Source organism: Antennarius striatus, chromosome 5 (assembly GCF_040054535.1).
Source record: "Antennarius striatus isolate MH-2024 chromosome 5, ASM4005453v1, whole genome shotgun sequence".
In the NCBI taxonomy this organism is placed as follows: domain Eukaryota; kingdom Metazoa; phylum Chordata; class Actinopteri; order Lophiiformes; family Antennariidae; genus Antennarius; species Antennarius striatus.
In genome coordinates this window covers 7,890,164-7,910,988 of record NC_090780.1, presented here as the reverse complement: position 1 = coordinate 7,910,988, position 20,825 = coordinate 7,890,164, and the positions used below count along the sequence as shown (strand labels likewise).

General features: G+C 41.3%; 1 protein-coding gene across 2 annotated transcripts; it reads right to left on the bottom strand.

The window, feature by feature from the left end:
- Nucleotides 1–1,453: 1,453 nt before the first annotated feature.
- Nucleotides 1,454–20,451, bottom strand: soat2 (sterol O-acyltransferase 2). 2 transcript variants are annotated; one of them, XM_068315724.1, is made up of 16 exons: nt 20,340–20,451; nt 18,997–19,121; nt 17,963–18,015; nt 17,606–17,745; nt 17,457–17,510; nt 16,385–16,492; nt 15,470–15,752; nt 14,336–14,411; nt 10,843–10,927; nt 10,331–10,376; nt 9,903–10,032; nt 9,400–9,497; nt 8,831–8,929; nt 4,713–4,848; nt 4,200–4,345; nt 1,454–3,329 (listed from the first exon to the last, which is right to left on the bottom strand). In XM_068315724.1, exons 2-16 carry the CDS (start codon nt 19,064–19,066, stop codon nt 3,279–3,281), a joined length of 1,575 nt encoding a protein of 524 aa, XP_068171825.1. In that variant the 5' UTR covers nt 19,067–19,121; nt 20,340–20,451; the 3' UTR covers nt 1,454–3,278. The 2 variants fall into 2 exon arrangements, with proteins under 2 accessions (XP_068171825.1, XP_068171826.1); XM_068315725.1 differs by having other exon boundaries at nt 1,454–3,326.
- Between the last annotated feature and the right edge of the window lie 374 nt (nt 20,452–20,825).

Genomic DNA, 20,825 nt, shown 5'->3' with positions numbered 1-20,825 from the left:
GGTTGTGTAGAATATGTTTCCCTGAGGTGAAAATTCCCCGAGTGGTGCTGTAATCTGACCTGACAGATGTGTTGAACCCGACCTACAGTTGTTAGGCTTGTGTGGTCTCTGTCACCCTTATTACTGTCACCCCTGCTGACTTATAGTGCACTTAACACCAGCAAAATCCATTCTAATGAGAATATCACAAAAAAGTTAGCTGTTTGAGTGTGCTCTCTGAAAGTAGGGTACACGTAGAAAAGAGGAGGAGGAGAGTGACGTTCATGAAAGATTAGTTCTGGTTGTATTCCCCCACTTTTCTATATTTATCTGCGCTGTGCTACGGTTTGGTTGGTTTGTGCCTCCTTGTTGGCTTTTGATAAATCTGTCCATCCTTCCTAACCTGTGCTATTTCAACCCTCGATTATTTACGTCGTTCACAAACATTCGGCAATAAAATCGTAGCTCTGCTCACATCCAGAGCATCTTTGTTCCAGATCAGCTTCTCAAAGCTGATTTGGTCCCCTCACATACCCATCCGCCATACGATTACACACTTGCACGCATACACACACAGCAGCAGCAGCAGGTTGGCGCTGGCTGGTATTTCTGATAGAAGCGTGTGCATGTCTGCGTGTTCACCTCTAATCCCCGTTTACAGCTGCAGTGTGTCCTGCTGCCCTTCCCCCCCCGCTGGTGTGACTAACATTCGATTCATTTCAATGTGTGTTCCCTGAGAAATATGGCCAGCTATAAAAAGTGTTACACATGGCATGCAAAGTATGAGAGCTGCTGCTGAGTCTACCCCTTTATTGAAGGTGTTATGTTTTGTTTGGATTGTCTTAAGTTCCTTTAAAACCACTGTTCTGATTGCAACTTGCTGCCGATGAAATGTTTAAGGCAGATCAATGCTCTGTTTGTTTCTTATGGTGCTTTGGCAAACATGCCGGTTGATAAACCATTAAACCACTCTGGATTTATAAAGTCACTTGCACTCATTTTTACATCACTATATATCTTCTGCTTTGACAGGAACTTGGCATTTTCATATCGGCTGTCTGCAGAAAACTGCAGACAGCCGGGGTAGTGTGGACATTGTGTGGAGGAAAGTAATCCATTCTGTCTGCTATTTGTGCATATTTTCCATCTGTATAGGATGAAAAAACCAAATATTTCTTGTGGTTTACTTGATTTCCACACGAGGATCAGCCAAGCAGAGGTTTGCATTTCATTTCCAGTTGACTATCAGCACTTTGTGTTACACTTTTAGAGGTAAACATGCAGAATGGGCCTTGTTTTTTGGAGATGCCGACCACTGTGGGTGATATTGGGTCGAGACATTCCTGCTTAAATGAGCCCCATGACAAACGAAGGGCAAAAACACTTTTAAGCAACTCTTTTTATGTAGTTTGAATGAGGAACTATTAAATTTTTTAAATTAGTTCTGTGTTTTGTGCAATAGCTCTCCTTTTATCCGTTTAATTGTTACTGCTTCATTTATTATATCATTTAGATTGCATGACAAATATAAAAAACTCCATTTCATGCTAGATCTTCCAGCTCGTTTTCATACTTGTCCTAAGATTTGCAATTATTGGCATTTGTAATTCAGCAGTGGGTCAATTTTCAATGGGGTAACTGATTAACACACTGATGATGAGTAGCTGACTACACAGACGATTTAGCGTCTTTTCTCTCATTTTTGATCTATGGTCTCAAACTTCAATCATTTTTTTCCAAATTTATGTTGTTGGTTCTTATAGCTTGTTTCTGGCTTATTAATGGCTGACATGGACACGTACCCCAGCCAGTGAAATCAAGTGTGTGACCGCCCTTTTGTTACTGTATATGTGATGATTACATTTGACAAACTTTTCAAGAAATAACATTTTCTAGCTTTAATTTGCATAATTTAGTTTACATAGTCACAGGGTCCTATGGGTTTTACAACTAAAGCTAGTTTCTGTGTCCACTAGTTGAGTTGAACCTGTAGTCTCCTGCTAACTCAACTTCTGGAGTTTTTGTTTTTTTTTGGCCCAGGCTGACTTTTGAGAGGCAGGGTTTCAGTTGCCAATTCATCACAGGAGCGGACAGAAAGACAAACAACCATTCACATCCACAACAATTTTGTTGCAAGTTTTTGGTGGTGGGAGAAAGCCAGAGAATCTGGAGGGAACCCACAGAGACATGGAGTTAACATGCACATGTACTCAGATCCCTCACGGTAGGTACTGTATGTCAGATAAGAGACAAAGACAACGTTTAACAGCAGAACATCTAAAAAAAAAAGATACAGCTATTCAATTCTTGTGCAAGAAAGTATCAAACATAACAATCAAATGCGACCCTACTGCTGACTCTGCCTCTAAAAGCTCTCTGAGCTCCTCTGGTATTACAGTATATCGGTTTACAGAGCATTACATCAGTAACGTAAACACAGAAGCGATGTTAATCCTCTGCTTCCTGTTTGAAATCAGAGGAACACACTCAGTCCTACAGAGGCTTTCTGAGAGGCTGATAACACTGCCTGTCATGGGATTGGCCAACATACCTGTCTGACATACCTGAGCGTCGAGCAGATTAAATATGCGACACACTGAAAGCCAGGCGCCGTGCTAACTGGCCTGTGACATATTTTCTACAAGTAATAAAAATAAAAAATGTGTGACTGCTGGAAGAGGAGAATATCAACAGAATGTTTTAGCTTATGTAAGATGGCCTTACAGTAACTGAGGGCTTAATCAGAATAACAAATATATAATCTGTTAAGAAATAATGTCTCTTATAACTTGTGACATACGTACACTGGAAAGTTTTCTCTGTACAGGAAATGCAGGTGGTTTTCCTTTGTTATGACAAAAAACTAGTAACAGCTGCCAAACAGTCAGGCTGTCCAAAGGTCAAGAGTCTGTCCACAGGATCCTTGATAAACACGTTTGTCATCTGTTTGATCCAGACACACAAAGCATGGACACTTTCACGACAAGGCAATTCATGTTGATTCATATGCAACACTTTGTTTGCAGTACTATTTTATATTAACACTTAACAATTACTTTAATGCAGCATTTAAAAAAAACATCATGAATTATTCATAACATGAAAACTGACGCTACAAATAAAACTTGAAATACATCAAAGTTGAATAAAACAATACAAAACAATCACCAAAAGATGTCTTTACACTAACAATATCACAATGTCTTTCAACTTGTCCTTCCCTGCTCCCTCTGATGTCCATCAAGATGCCCGGACCATCATTCTGCTGTTTATCCTTCCAACACTGGAGGACGTCCAGTTCATCTGCAGGACCAGGACCGAGGTGTCAGCAACTCCAGGAGACTGTCCTTCTGACGCCAAGTAGAGGAGGTGGTTTAAATACTCACACATCTCTACTCCTTCTCCTAGTGATCGTGTTTTCATTTATGTTCTTTGTATAATTTAATGTCCATTCATTATTCTGTAGAAATGTTACTTCAGGAATGACACTTATATTTTTAGGTAGCATTTATCTGCATTAAGCCATGAATGATGCTGCTTCCTTTAGACACGCTTTGGCTGCACATGAAGAGATGCAGCAGTTCTTAGTAGAAGTACAGTATGTTAAGTACCTCTGTGCACATCTGTCACGTGACCTCTTCATGTCTGTGGCCTCAAACAGTTGGGTTTTTTATATAAGGGGTCAAATACATGTCAGATTTCTTGTACATCTCTTACAGCATGTGATTGTCCCACTTCAATGTATGTCATGTGCTTTGTCTTCTGACACAAGTTTCTGCGCTTGTGTGTGTTGACACTGTGTGGTAACAGCAATGAGAACACACCACAAAGCTGGGATGCATAAAAAAATCTTAGCTTCATCTGGACATAGGTCCCTGACGTTAAACTCTTTTAACCTGGAGATATAATATTATTTATATATCAAGTTCGGTCACCTATGGGACAGTTTTCCTTTGACGCAGTGGTCAAAGTCCCTTCCAATGATGTCACTGTAATAAATACAACCCATTCAAGCTGTTCCATATGGTACAGCCTTATGTCTGTATAAAAGATTTTGAGTTGTGCAGCCCAGCTGAGCGAAAACACAATTCATTTTCTTAATTTTAATTTAATCACATTTTATGATTTTATTGCAATCAAATCAAACTCATGTTACAGGTAAAGGCCAGAAAACTAACTAAGTCAAACTAAAATAAGAAAAGTGCCTGCAGGTTACGTACCCCTGTCCGAGGGCATCGTGTCTTTGCGTACCACTCCTGGCAATACAGACACACCTGGACTCCCTGACCGATGAAGAGACACATCCACATGATAACGTTGAACACAGGGCTCTTCCGCTTGTCATTCATGGTGAAGTTGAACACCACTGAGGAAGGAAGACACAAGGGAATGTTATAACTGGGGTTTGTGTGCCCAATTTTGAGGCGTGAGCTGCTGTGAATAATTGCCAGATGAAGCTCAGAGGAAAAGGACATAATACACAAGTCTACTTTCTGTAAATATAATGAGTCGATCCTATTAAAACTGCTTGTGAAAGGGAACAATTACAGATTTAACTCTGAAGACTTGAAAGCAGTGGGGAAGAGAGGATTTCTGTATATTTAAGCAATGAACAGAAAATTCAGACATAGCATTTCTGTGGCACATCATTATTTTAAAAGCAAGGTCAAAGAATCCGATGCCAGTATTTTTTCTGTGGAGATTGTTCCCCAGATAATGAACATAACTCTCACCTCCAAAGAAGGCAAAGAGAAAGAACATGATGGGACAGAAGAAGCCAAAGCCCATGGACAAGGCGTACTCATGGACAACAGCAGAGACGATAAACACGGAGAGCATTGCAGCTGTTCGGAATCTCCTCTTCGACAGCTGCAAGGATCAGAAAGAAGAGGGATAGCTTGGATCAGAGTTCAGAGGCCGGGTCAGCTCAGCGGGAAATACGGGTCGCAATTGCAGGACAACTGTTAAACTACCACACGCACTTCATCGGGTGACATGCTGCAGTGGAAACACAGGTTAAACCCACAGGCATATTGTTTTCAAATGGGTCTGTTTCTTGTAAGCAGCAAAAAAAAAACCTACTGAACAAATTAAATTAATCTTGATGGGAGGATGGAGGACTGGGGCCAATAGAGACTTCATTAAATTGTGGTACTGATCCAAATACAGCAATGAATCCAGGATATTTTTCATGAGAGCATCATTTGGTGTGAATCCAAATAGGGGCAAGTTCACCTCCTGAGCACTGCAGAGGTGCCCTTGAGCAAACCCCCCCCCCCCCCAAAGCTATTCCCTGGGAACTATGTGGCTGCCACTTGTGTGTGTGTGTGTGTGTGTGTGTGTGTGTGTGTGTGTGTGTGTGTGTGTGTGTGTGTGTGTGATAGTTCGCCTACAGGGATGATTAAAGTATAATTCGTCTTCTTCTCCTATAGATTTTGGTTAAAAGGAGTTTCTGTTTGTCTTAATTGAATCAAAGTGGATTCCTGGGTTTTAGAGGAGGTATAAAGTCTAGTGAGACATTACTGTCTGTCGAAGAAAGAGAGGAGGAAAGTGCGTTCGCACGAAGAAAGAGAAGGGAAGCGCCAAGGGTATAGGACTAAGAGTAGGGACGTTGAATGTTGGAACTATGACAGGAAAAGGTAGAGAGTTAGTTGACATGATGCAGAGAAGGAAGGTAGACATACTGTGTGTCCAGGAGACCAGGTGGAAAGGTAGCAAGACTAGAAGTTTAGGAGCAGGGTTCAAGTTGTTCTATCATGGTGTAGATAGGAAGAGAAATGGAGTAGGAGTTATCTTGAAGGAGGAGTTTGTTAGGAATGTCCTGGAGGTAAAAAGAGTGTCGGATAGAGTGATGAGTCTGAAGCTAGAAATAGAAGGTGTGATGTTCAATGTTGTTAATGGGTATGCTCCACAGGTAGGATGTGAGCTGAAGGAGAAGGAGAAATTCTGGTCGGACTTTGATGAAGTGATGCAGAGCATGCATAGAAGTGAGAGAGTTGTCATTGGTGCAGACTTCAATGGACATGTTGGTGCAGGTAACAGAGGTGTTGAGGAAGTGATGGGCAGGTTTGGTATCCAGGAGAGGAACACAGAAGGACAGATGGTGGTTGACTTTGCAAAAAGGATGGAAATGGCTGTTGTGAATACTTTCTTCCAGAAGAGGCAAGGAACATAGGGTGACCTATAAGAGTGGTGGTAGGAGCACACAGGTAGACTACATCTTGTGTAGACGGTGTAATCTGAAGGAGATCAGTGACCACAAAGTAGTGGTAGGCGAGAGTGTAGCCAAACAGCATAGGATGGTGGTGTGTAGGATGATTCTGGTGGTGAGGAAGATGAAGAGGGAAAAGGCAGAGCAGCAGACGAAATGGTGGAAGGTAAAAAAGGAAGAGTGTTGCATGACTTTTAGGAAGGAGTTAAGACAGGCTCTGGGTGGTCAGGAGGTGCTTCCAGATGACTGGACAACTACAGCTAATGTGATTAGGGAGACAGGTAGGAGAGTACTTGGTGTGTCATCTGGAAAGAAAGTAGATAAGAAGACTTGGTGGTGGAATGAGGAGGTACAGGAGTGTATACAGAGAAAGAGGTTAGCTAAGAAGAAGTGGGACACTGAGAGGACTGAGGAGAGTAGACAGGAGTACAGGGAGATGCAGCGTAAGGTGAAGGTAGAGGGAGCAAAGGCCAAACAAGGGGCTTATGATGACTTGTATGCTAGGTTGGACAGTAAGGAGGGACAGACTGATCTATACCGGTTGGCAAGACAGAGAGATAGAGATGGGAAGGACGTGCAGCAGGTTAGGGTGATTAAGGATAGGGACGGAAGTCTATTGACAGGTGCCAGTAGTGTGATGGGAAGATGGAAAGAGTACTTTGAAGAGTGGATGAACGTGGAAAATGAGAGAGAACAAAGACTAGAAGAGGTGACTGTTGTGGACCAGGATGTAGCAAAGATTAGTCAGGAGGAAGTGAGGAGGGCATTGAAGAGGATGAAGAGTGGAAAGGCAGTCGGTTCTGATGACATACCTGTAGAGGTTTGGAAGTGTCTAGGAGAGGTGGCAGTAGAGTTTCTGACTGGGTTGTTCAACAGGATCTTAGATAGTGAGAAGATGCCTGAGGAATGGAGGAGAAGTGTGCTGGTGCCCATTTTTAAGAACAAGGGAGATGTGCAGAGTTGTGGTAACTACAGAGGAATAAAGCTGATGAGCCATACGATGAAGTTATGGGAAAGAGTAGTTGAAGCTAGACTAAGGACAGAAGTGAACATTTGTGAGCAGCAGTGTGGTTTCATGCCAAATAGAGTACTACAGATGCCATGTTTGCTTTGAGGATGTTGATAAAGAAGTACAGAGAAGGCCTGAGGGAGCTGCATTGTGCTTTTGCAAATCTGGAGAAAGCTTATGACATGATGCTCAGAGAGGAACTGTGGTATTGTATGAGGAAGTCTGGAGTATGTTAGAGCGGTACAGGACATGTATGAGGACTGTAAGACAGTGGTGAGGTGTGCTGTAGGTGTGACAGAGGAGTTCAAGGTGGAGGTGGGACTGCATCAGGGATCAGCTCTGAGCCCCTTCTTGTACGCTATGGTGATGGACAGGCTGACAGACGAGGTTAGACAGGAATCTCCATGGACTATGATGTTTGCAGATTACATTGTGATCTGTAGTGAGAGCAGGGAACAGGTGGAGGAGAAGCTAGAGAAGTGGAGGTTTGTCCTGGAAAGGAGAGGAATGAAGGTTAGCCGCAGTAAGACAGAGTACATGTGTGTGAATGAGAGGGACCCAAGTGGAAGAGTGAGGTTACAGGGAGAAGAGATCAAGAAGGTGGAGGATTTTAAGTACTTAGGGTCAACAGTCCAGAGCAATGGAGAGTGTGGAAAAGAGGTGAAGAAGCGTGTACAGGCAGGATGGAACGGGTGGAGAAAAGTGTCAGGTGTGATGTGTGATAGAAGAGTTTCAGCTAAAATGAAAGGAAAGGTGTACAAAACTGTGGATAGACCAGAAACGTTGTTTGGTCTAGAGACAGCATCACTGAGGAAAAGACAGGAGGCAGAGCTGGAGGTAGCAGAGATGAAGATGCTAAGGTTCTCTTTGGGAGTGACCAGGAAGGATAGGATCAGGAATGAGTACATCAGAGGGACAGCACATGTGAGAGGTTTGGAGATAAAGTCAGAGAGGCCAGATTGAGATGGTTTGGACATGTCCAGAGGAGAGATAGTGAATATATTGGTAGAAGGATGCTGAGTTTTGAACTGCCAAGCAGGAGGCCTAGAGGAAGACCAAAGAGGAGGTTTATGGATGTAATGAGGGAGGACATGAAGGTAGTTGGTGTGAGAGAAGAGGATGCAAAGGACAGGGCTAGATGGAGGCAATTGATTTGCTGTGGCGACCCCTGAAGGGAAAAGCCGAAAGGAAAAGAATAAGAGATATTAATGTCTGTTTACTATATTGGGCTCACTCTTCATAGAGACACAGTGGATAGCTTTGTTCCCTCAGGGCAAGAAGGTCGCATGTTCCATCCGTTTCTTTATGGAGTGTGTGTGTTCTACCCATGTCTGCCTGGGTTCTCTCTGGGTTCTCTGGCTTCCACCCACCTCCAAAAACATGCAGCTTTGGTGAATTGGTCACTGCAAAATTGTCTGTAGATGTGTTCGTGAGTGGTTGTTTGTCTTATGTGTGGCGCCACAATGACCTGGCGTCTTGTCCGGGGTGTACTGCGTCTTTTGCCTTTAGCCAGCAGAGATAGGCTCCAACAGATCTGTGAACCGTTAGCTGGCTAAGAAGCTGTAGAGGAGACGATTGCAATCGACTCGTCTACAAGAAAGTGGTTGGAGGGATGGCATCACTGTTCTCACCCAGAGGAAATCCCTGTATCCATAGTAATAGAGCCAGTCATGAACCACCACATTCCAGGTTCGGTAGTAGTTGGTGAAAGATGTTGAATTCCACCAGTCCTAGAAATCAATAAGGCATAATGAATGTGTGGATAAACATGGGAACAGAGTGGAGACTAGACCGGAGTTATAGAATAAATATTTTTGCCAATCAGATCATAATCTACTTTCAAAAAAATTTCAGGAAAAGAAAATGTGCTTAAAATTTTGTTTGACTATTTCTACACAAAATCAAAAAAATATTAAACTTTATTTAAAAATATTTCTAGTCAAGCAGTCCCGTGAACACCAAATGTGAGGAGAATTGGCCAGGAGCCTCATGTGTTTGTCTCTTGTACAGAATTGTTGCATAGAAAACTGGATCAAACGACTCTGGGATCATCCTGCCCCCTGGCTTCAATCATTTATCAGCCGTTTTACCATCCCAGGTGAGCATGTCTGAAATAATGTGCTTACAGGAGGGTTTATGGCATTCAGAATAATTTGTAACATTCATGTTGATGGCATTCAGAATCATTTGCAACATTCACCTTGTAAAACATCCTGTCAGCAAAACGCAGCAGCTCCCCAAAGAGGTTGAGCCAGCAGTGCAGGAATGCAAAGAAACACAGCAGCAGGAGCATTATACCTGTAGGACAGACAAAGAGAGGAGGAGGAGGGGAGGACGAAGACTTTTATTCTGGGCATTGCTCCAGCTTCACATCAGGGAAACTTGACACTGATGCCCTCATATCGCTTCTTACTTAATAAGCTATTCACATAAGGAGAGTTATAAACACATCCGTCTTGAAAGGAGCATCTGATTGCATACTAACTTCTTCAATCTTATCACACTTACAATCTCTGGAGGCCTCTTTTACCACATTAAGTGATACATTAACTAGTGACAAGATAATAGAGGTTATAAAAGCAGAAATATTGGAGATGTTGTCCAGATTTCTAGGCTTGTTTTGCACACAACTTCCTCTTAATATTCCCTTCATAGCTTCCGGAAAACATGTTTTAAATAGTTGGAGAACAAAGTTTACACTACCTGGTAGAATTGAGTTGAACACTGTCAGAACAAATGCTCGTTTGGTGAAAGGCTGGTTGGTCTCTGGTCTGATAATGGGCACGCAAAGACGGACCAGGATAAAGTAGCCGTAAAACAGACATCCCAAGATCTACAGAATGACCAGTAACATGTAAATGAATAAATATAAAGCACATATAAATAAAATTACACTGGCATTGTTAGTCCTCTGGGTCCTAGTAGATTTCTATGTTGAAAGGAGTCACTGGACTTTAGAAAAATCAGCAATGGGATTGTTAGTGTCCTCTGTCATCCCACCAAAACCCAGAGACGGAGGCTCTTCGGTGAGAGGCGATACGTCTTCAAGCTTCAAATTCAATCGACTTTGTTAACACAGAGATAAAGATAATGAAAATGAACTCAACAAACCAAATAGAGTCTCATCTCACCATACCAACTGTGACGCCAACATATCTCCATCTTATGTGGGAGTTCCTGTGGAGAATTGACAAAATATGTCAACACTAATAAACATGGGGTGTGAACTGTAAAGAATGTGAAACACTGTAGTAGTTTAACATATCTACACAATCATGCATGATGTGACACTAGCTTTTTTGACTGAAAATATCTATGTTGTGTTTAAATGTTCTAGAATGATAGTGTGTTAGTGAAGCAGCATGGACTGTAACAGTCCATGCTGCTTCACTAACACTTCAACATGAAGCTAGCTCCTTGCTTCAACATGAAGATGCCTTGGACCATTTAACCTAAATTCATATTTCTGTTTGGTAGGATGCTTTGTAAGGGATCGGGAGCTGCATTAAATGCAAATGATTTTCTTCAAATCCTTGGATGATTTAGTTTATGGTGATTTTCACAGGGATAGCATGTTGATGGACTATACAGTAATTATCATGCGAGTGAAAGATGGGTTCCAGGCCAGAGGGGTGTGTTTCACCTCGGATATGATTCCCTGTAGATGAGCGTTGGACAGAAGAGGAAGTACAGATAACTGGATAACGTTGGGAATGTGGGACTTAGTCCTGAAAAGCAAACACAATTTAGCGCAATTAATTTTAAAGAAAACTTTTGGTTCAAAATACTGTAATAGATGATCAAATGTCTAAAGTTCTGATAAAAAGTGATTTCTTTCATCACCATTTGAAGCAACATTTACTTTCTAGCTGTAGAGATTTCCTGTGCCATTCCAGAGTCCTATTTACAAATGGTTGTTTTTCACATTAAATAGCAATAAGTTTATGATGAAATTGTTAAGCCATTATGTTCTTGTCTGTATCTGAGCTTTAATCGATTTGACAAAAATAGCTGCACTTCAGAGGAGCTTTAATACTCTCTCATGAATACAAGTGACGCTTAATAATAATTCAGTCCTGATTTGTGAAAACTGCATTCACACCATGATTAGAATTACCAATATCTTAGCAGCCCCTGGCTGTGGATCCAACACTACATATTTTTATCATAACACTGACGATGGTGAGAAAGACGGCTTTCACCTGTGATTATGAGTTTGGTAGAGTCAAAGTCAGGCTATGTTATACTCATACTAACTCTGCAAAATGACGAGAGGAAGAGGAAAATTGGAGGGGAAAAAATATGAAGGATACACTAGACCCGATGGTCTCTTCTATGAAAGAGTTTAACAGTTAAAAAGCGACTTTCATAAGTTAAGGAGTGACTTTGATAAAAGGTTGGAAGAAAAGCTTAAACCAGTGCTGGACGCCATGGAAGTAATGAAGGACGAAATGAAGAAAGTGCGGAAAGACATAAATGAAAAAGACTGAAGAATTGTTGTCTTAGAACAGGGACAACAAAGAATGGATGATTTGGAACAAAGCATCAGTATAAATGATGTGATCATCATTGGCATCAAAATCAAGCTGAGGAATTACGCACATGCTGTGGTCAGAGGAAGAGGAGAGGGAACTGAGCACAGTGCTGACATCAAGACTGTGGAGCAACAAGTGATTTCTCAACTGAGGGATCTGGAGATAACTATAGATCCGAACCAGATTGAGACATGTTACCCATTACCATCTGGAGGTAGGAGACCACCTGCAGTGCTGATAAAATTCCGAAATCATAAACACAGAATTGCTCTTCCAAAACAAGGCTTCAAACTGAAGAGAAAAAATGTCGACATAAATGAGAATCTCACAAAGGAGAATGCTGATGTCGCTAAAAAAGCTTGACAACTAAAGAAGAATGGGCTGATCGACAAAGCCTGGATGAACAACTGCAGGATCTTCATCAAAACAAAGGGGCTTTCTCTGGAGCAGAAGAAAACAATGATGATCAGGAGTGCAGAGGAGTTGGGGACATACGAGCAATAAAGATGGACAATAGTTGTTATTATACCAATGATCAGTACAACAGAATAACTTCAATAGTGGGAGCTCTACACCATGGCCATGTCAAGGATTCCATATAACAGTTGAAAAACCATTTTTCATAATGATGAATAACATATATGTCACTTAAAATAAACTTTACTGTCCCTTTAAGTTTGAGACTTTAAAGAGTATGTTGATATCTGTAGACAATATAATGGAATATGAAACTGTTTAAGTGTCTGTGACAAACTGGCTAATTCTTTGATAAACACTGTTTGTCCGCTGAAAGGTTACTATGAGGTTACTATGATCATTATATTCCTGTGGAGAACACTGGCAAGGTCACCTTCTTGCTTTGACTATCCATAATGTTAACAAACCTTGTGTTCCTAGGAAGAATGTAAACACGGTTGTGCTCTAGGTTGTATCTGGGACAAAGGCTATGTGGTGGAAAGTTTTTAATACAATAAAATAATACAATAAAATAATATAATAATATAATAAAATAATATCATTTCTTGACCCAAAAATGTAGAGTGTGTGTGTCAAATCTTTCAGCACTTGGGAGAAAGTCTCGAGGTCATGAAAGATTCTGCAAGAATGTAATCTGTTTTTAGAAGTGTTTGCGTAAATGTCAGTATCTTTTAATAATTTTTATGCACTAAATGTCCGCGTGACTGATTAGGTTATGTCATCAGCCATGTGAAACTGTCGACTAGATGTCTCTGCTAACTTCTTGAGGTCATGATGTACCTACTGAAACTGGGGGAAAGATTAGTGGAGAGCAGAGGGAATGAAGTTAAACAACTGATTCGCACCTCCAATAGTTACGCCTTTAGAGTATAAAAAGAGATGTGATCCATTTTTTAGTTTGTACTTGAAGTTTTTCCTGTACCCAGAGTACTCTGCAACAACACACTGGAGGATTTTTTCATTGTCCCCAGAACTCTCATCATGCTTAGATAAGTATTTGTTGAACTTGTCTGTTTGTTGAACCTGTCTGTCTGTCAATATCATCGATGATGTTATTGGACTCATACTCAACCTTTTGATGATATTATTGTACTGCTACTCAACCTATACATGATTTGAATTGACAAATAAATATCTTGTATTTTACACTGTCTCCTGTCCTTAAGAAAAACGAAACCCCACCACAGCTAATATCTGTAAGTGGATAAGAGTATGAACGTCTGTCAAAATTCAATGAATGAACTGGTTGAAAACATTTAATGTCTGAGCTTGTAGACAACATATTGTAATGAGAGCGATGTTTGTTGATTCTGGGGGATGGAATTTCACAAGCCTATTGGCTTCTACCCGTCAGCCCTTTTTTTTCGGATGTTGTAGTTGATGTTGTAAATGTGATGAAGGTGTGAAATTGTTTTATTAACATGTCCAAAAAAAATAAATTAATGTTGAAAAATACAGTAAAATACACCAGGCGGCACGGTGGCACAGTGGTTAGCGCTGCTGCCTCACAACACTGTGGACCCGGGTTCGAGTCCCGTACTGTGCGGAGTTTGCATGCTCTCCCCGTGTCTGCGTGGGTTCTCTCTCCGGCTTCCTCCCACCTCCAAAAGCATGCGCTTCAGGTTGATTGGACGTTCCAAATTGTCCGTAGGAATGAGTGTGTGTGTGCGTGGTTGTATGTCTTTGTGTGTGGCTCAGCGGTGCACTGGCGTCGTGCCCGGAGTGTCCCCCGCCTCACTCCCTATGCTGCCGAGATAGGCTGCGGCTCCCCGTGACCCGCTGCGGTGGTAATCTGAAGATGACTGACTGACTGACAAACAAATACAAAAATTTGAAAACCCAACTGCAGCACCACTAAACTTATTTTGAAAGGTAGAGCGGTTTAGCTGCCTCACCTCCTTCTCTAGAACCTGTTTTGTTGAAAACAGGTGGTGACACTTTGTGCTCCCATAATATCCGTATGCGTGTGTGTATTTGTGGTTGGTGCTAACTTCAGCATGAATCATTTTCTACTAACACAGGGAGGTGTGTTTCAGCCATTTTTCTCTGCTGTCTCAGAGTGTCCCATTGAGTAATTATACTGCCTGAGGAATAAATCCACCTGACATGAAAACAATACAGTACCTTCCTTTGGGGTATTCTTCATAACTACAGGGGTAGTCTCTCTGATGAACGAGTAGCTCTTCATCAGGAATCGAATCTGGGGAAAATTGATGTAGTTATTGTGTGTGGCGGACGACTGTAGAACAACGGTACCAGTCAAGATGTGAACAACCACTGTCTGTGTCACTAATGTACGTCTCTTTTTCTTGTCTCTCACAACATAAAGGAGTTAAGTAGAGTATAATTTTTTTAGTCATTTTTGAGAATTTTCACTCATTACTAAATGAAAATTTTAGGTTTGATACTGTTGTGTCTGTACAGCTATGATTCTGTACGATGAAGTTAAAGGGTCTTAGTTTTTCCTATAAAGTTGATAGTGTCATATTTAACAGGATATAAGTGATATTCTGTATGTTCCACAAAGAGAAGTTTAATGTGTATGTTGTTGGAATCTAGATAAGCTGTCTGAACTGTCTTATTCCCTTTGCTACATGGAGCAGTAGTGCAGAAATATATCAGATAATATTATATGCTGCAATACTTTTGATACATCTGAGAACTGCAAAAGACTGAAGGCGTCCATGAGAGTCACCAAAATAATTAATTCATCTTTACTGAATAATGATAAATCAAGCAAGGTTACTCCCATGTGTCAATGCATGCAGTGTGTACTGATTTTATTCATTGGTATAACATCAGACTCACTGATGAATGTGTTGTAAACTCACTGTACATATATACAATTTTAAGGAAAGATCTAGTAAATCTGGGCCTAGTAAATACTGATACCGCTGCGGTAAAAATATTATCTAACAAACAAACAAAATGAATCTTAAAATCCCTACTAAGATATGTGCTGTATATCGTGCATATATGGTACATTTGACAATAAAGTTGACTATGACTATGACTAAGAGTTGAGACCAGCGCATCCTTCGCAGAACATTTCTATAACGTAGCAGATTTTGTTGTATAACAAAGATAACATTTTCACCCAGCAGCGTTGAGACAGTCAAAGTCAGAAGTCAGTTGTGTAGTTGTGCAACAAGTTCATTCTCTTTGATGGAGGATAGGTAATATGCTCCGTGACATTCACAAAACATTTGCACTTATGCATCAATTAAAACAATTGACTCTTGAAACACACACACTCACCTGCTCCAGGATCACAATGAACCGTGAGGCCGGCGGCAGCTGGTAGTGCACCACCAGATATATGGGGAACTGCCCCAGGACGTAGGTCTGCACAGCAGACAGCATGAGTCCCATGCTGAGGGACAGCCCGATCTTGTAAGAGACTCTGTGGTACAAAGATCCCCAGAACCGCAGAGTGTAGTAGGGAACCAGCAAGGTGTAGGCAAACATCACCACCCAGGCCCAGGTGACCGTCCCCAGCTTCCCAAAGGCAAACCACAGCAAGTCAAACTCCAAGACCAACCTAAGGTTGCATACAAATGTCAGATATGATCATAATGTTAGATATGATACATGTATTGTCAACCAATACATGTTAACTTAAGAATAATGCAAAATGTAACATTAAATACGGCAAGTGAGTAATTCTGAGCTTTTTTCATTGTTGTCTATTTCTCCTGCACACAGGGTTTTGCATAACCATTTTAATAATGTTAAAGTATGACATGACAGACATCGTAGAACTGTGAGGAGTAGAATTGCGCCATTGCTTTCGGTCATCGTAAAATACCCCACTGGCAATAATAATAGATTTTAAATAGCCAGAGGGATGCCAAAGGATTTGTTAAATCAAAACAGCAAGTGTGACTTCCTTATTTTTCATATCATTGATTTATTCTTGTTAAAATCAATTCCCAGGAGAGGTGACTGTGCTGTTTAATTTACTCATGATGAGCTTATGCCTGCTGGCTCTCTCAAGGAGAAACACAAGGGTTAAACCCTGCTTTTCAACAGCAGCCAAATCGAGAAATACTCCACGGGATTGATTGCTCTATCTTTCTGCTGCCAGACGAGTAGAGAGTGAGGGAAAGGAGGAGAAATCAGAAGATAAGAGGAGTCAGAAGTGTCTTGGGGTATAATGTCAGAGTCACAGACCTGCCCTGGTCGATGTAGTCGACTGTCAGCGTGCTCAAACAGAAGACGAGGAAGACGGCGACAAACATGTGGTAGATAGTCCTGATGTGGCTGATCTCAAACAGTTCACTGAAGAGGAGGAGCAGACACAGAAACGGACATTGAATTAATGCTACCATAAAACATCTCTGCATTGTGTTCAGGTGCATCTCTGCTATCCTGCTATCTTGAATTGAGTTTCCTCTGTAGAGTGGCTGGGTGCACCCTTAGGGATAGGGTGAGGATCTCAGACACCAGGGAGGAGCTCGGAGTAGAGCCGCTGCTCCTCTGCCTTGAGCGGAGCCAGCTGAGGTGGGTCAGGCATCTGTTCCGGATGCCTCCTGGACGCCTCCCTGGGGAGGTGTTCCAGAAATGTCCTACAGGGAGGAGGCCTCGGGGAAGACCTAGGACATGCTGGAGGGACTATGTCTCTTGGCTGGCCTGAGAACGCCTCAAGATCCCCCTGGAGGAGCTGACAGAGGTGTCTGGGGAGAGGAAAGTATGGCCATCCCTCCTGAGATTGTTGCCCCGGCGACCCGGCCCCGGATAAGCGGTTGAAGACGGATGGATGTATAGATAGCTCCTGGTCAGTCAGCATGGAGGATGAAGTGTATTACATTGGAATCACATTAGTTAGGAAATCCATCCATATTAGTTGACTGATCAGTTAATTTAATAGAGTATAACTTTATTTATCCCTTAAGGAAGTTCCATCAGAGAAATTAATTAATCTAATTAATTAATGTGAGGAAATCAAACTTATTCACTGTAATTATCAAGTATTTTGAACAAAAAGGCCAGTATTTGCAGCTCTTCTTTGTTCTACATAATAATGAATAATGAACCCATTTGAACATGTCCCCTTGACAAACCGCAATTGTTGTTTTTCTCTGTCTGCTGACATTTTATGAACCAAAGTAAATTAATCAGGAAAATCATTTGAAGATCCTTATCAGTGGTTATTTGCTCCCCCTTCATATAAGCCTATGCTGGTCTGCACCTCACATGAATTATATTTTCTGAAGCAGAAATAGAGGCAGATTTTCAGACTTACTCCAACAATGATGGTCTGGCCATGAAAACTTTGCCGTCATTCATTCTATGAGATCTGAAACAAATGGCACCAAGAATGCATTCACTTACAAAGGAACAACATGTCTCCTGGTTCAGTGACTAGTATGTCTGTCTCCTTCTCCTCCTCACCTGGATGGGAGATTTTTTGTCACCTTTCCATTTACTGCTGGCTGGATTTGGGTGAAAAGCTGGACGGACTCAGTCAGAGCTTCATCCAGTAAATGACTTAGTTGACCCTGGACCTGGTCCAGGATTTTCACCTTCACTTTCTGCAGCAGGAAACACAGAAACGATGTTTGTTTTAGCCTCTTTGGGTTATGACTTTCTCTGTTTGTTCATATAATACATACTGCACACATAAAGGAAAGCACAAGTGCATACTTTAAAGAAGTCATTTTGAGCTGTATCCTGTTTACCCAGTAAGACCTCAGTGTCTTTATTCACTCTTTCCACTGAATGAGGAAGAGGTGGGACAATATGAATTACCTGTGCTTTATTCTGCCACTGTCTTTGATCATCTTCTTGCACATGGGCCCAGACTGTAGAAGAGAAGAGTAACAATGGCATCACCACTACATCACACTGTATTTACAATTGTTTGTATGAAGTAAAAAAGCAAGGAATATGTAAGACAAGACTTAGTTGACATAAATGGTAATTTCACATTTGGCTCAACTTCTGCAAAAACAGGAATTAAAAAAAAAAGCTAAAATATTTTCATCTTGTGCTTTATAAGAGTAGACTAGTGGGTGCATGTCCAATAATAACATGGGTGGAGCAAAGTACAAAAGGGTGAGAGAGAGAGAGAGAGAGAGAGAGAGAGAGAGAGAGAGAGAGAGAGAGAGAGAGAGAGAGAGAGAGAGAGAGAGAGAGAGAGAGAGAGAGAGAGATTTGATTTAAAAGCACATTTATTCATGAGGGGCCGTCAAGAACATAATTCCGAATAAATACACTACTGAGAAGTCCGCACACACACTTTTGAAATTGAAAAGTCCGCACACACTACTGAAATGTTCAGTAGTCTGTATGAGAACATTTCAGTTGTGTGTGAGAGAGCTTTTCAGTTGTGTTTGTGAGAGTATAACATTGCTGTAGTGTTTGTGAAAGCATTTATTCTGAATTATGCCCTTGACGGCCCCTCATACGTAAGACACCCTTGACACACCATAGGTTCGTAAGTAAGTATCGAAATCATTCATAGCTCTGAAATAGTTGAAATCGATTCTGATTCTTGTTTGACACGTTCTTTGTGAAATGACTTCTGCACTGCAGTCAGACGAGCCTTCAACCTTTTTCTTCCTGGTTAGATAAATCAAGAGAGAGAAAGCTCTGCTCACTGTTCAGGCCCAACACCACATTCAAATCTTTCTAATCTGTTCACGTTGTGCTTCATAAGAAACGCAGGAATCCTTCAAGATATGAAATCCTTCATTATGATGGAATTCCAATTAAAAACCAACGGAAATGTATTCATGCCTGTCAGTAATTATACAAACATCTCCACCAAAAACACATTATACCAGGACTGGAGCTCTCGTCTGATTCGAGGGGATTAATGTTCCGGTGATGCAGTCCCTCTGTGGACCTCATGGCTCCCTCTGGACCAAACTGCAACAGTTTTCTGCTGGGATTCACACAAACACGCCTGCGCGTATACAGAGTAGGTTAGTCTCACGCTCGTGATAAATGGCAGTATTAGAAGCTGATTTGGTATCTGGTGATAAGTGAATGATAGGAGGTTGTTTATTATCCAGGTCACGACAACCGTAGAATGGCGCTGAACAATCAAGAGTTTTTTATGATCCCTTTGAACTCAAACAGGAGAGCACACAACCCCATGTGACCCATTTTAGCTTTCAACAGTTTGGATGGAGATTCGGCTCCGCTCCTGGTAAATCCATGCTTCATCATTTACAGCAGGAACATTCAGATGCTTTTCCTTTGATAGGCTGAGACGCCTCAGTGACAGGTGTTATGAGTGAGTCCAGTCAACAGATGGACAACATGCTTCAACCATAAACCTTACAGGCCTTTACAGGAACTTTCACATAGTTTGATCAAACATACCCTTTGTCAAAGTTTGACAATGCAGACTTGAGAATCTTGAACTACAAATTGAGAGATTAAATGAGGTCACATGCCCATTGCTGGCAGGTTGCCTCATGCAAAGTATTAATATTCCCAATGAGTTCCCAAGGAGGGGAGAGAATCGCCTGAATCCTAAACTGGAGTGCACGAACCAGGATGAATACAGACGAGGGTCAGGAGGTTTGAACTGTGGTTACCTGCTGCCTTCTTCCACAGGCAGGGTGTTATCACCAGTCATAGTAAGTTAAACTAAAAAATACAAACACGTGGTAAAGCTGGTCTGCCTGTACCATGCAGAAGTTCATAGGTCAAAGGGTTTGTTTATTTGTTGTTTATAATATTCTGAGCTGATTAACCTAAAGTTTTCATTCACTTTTGGTTTAAGTTGAAAGTGAGAGATAATGTTTTATCACTTGACCACCTTTAGCCTGGTAATAAAATTATTTGGGAGTTGAAAAAAAAAATATCCCAAATTTAGAGTTTGTACACTGTTTCAAGCGTTCGTTTATTAAATTACAATTTCTTTTAACAACATATGAAATGTACATAATCCCTCTGTTATCAGCAGTTGTATCTCTTGCTTTTGATTTATTTCTTTGTGTTTACAAAATTAGAGAACAACATAATCCATCCATCATAGTGTTAATGCTGCATTTGAGCCGTTTTTAAAGCTGCATCTGGACAAAACTGGGACAATCTGGATGACACATGTCAGACACAGATGTGTGAAGCAGACGTGACGTGCATTCTAAACACTGTCTCGTATAATACTCACGGTCTCCTCGTCTCAGGTACTGATGGTCCACAGGGGGACAGGAGATGTTTTAATTAATGAGTCCCACTGATAGAGAGTTGTTGGAGTGGATGAGTGTGACTGTGACTCCGTTCTCCTTCTCTCTGGTCTCTCCTTTTATCAGTTGGTATTTTACACTTTGCCCTTTTGGCTCTTGCTCCTGGGGAGGACAGGCCCTGAATTATCCACACCCGTTTTTCTTCTTCTGCAGCAAAACATAGAGTTTGCTTTCAAGTCCTCTCAGGGAGAGGGGCTGCTCCTGCAAACTGTATTCATAGCTTGAGTTCAGCTATTGATTTTTAAACACCTTCTACTTCATACAGTTAGAAATATTATTTGGTTTTAAATGTCAAAAGGTTATTCATAACTACCATGTCAGAATAGTGTACATTTTGTGCAAATTTTTAAATTACAGGTAGTTAACTATTATCACAATTTCTTGCTGAAGACATGCAGCATTCATAATTC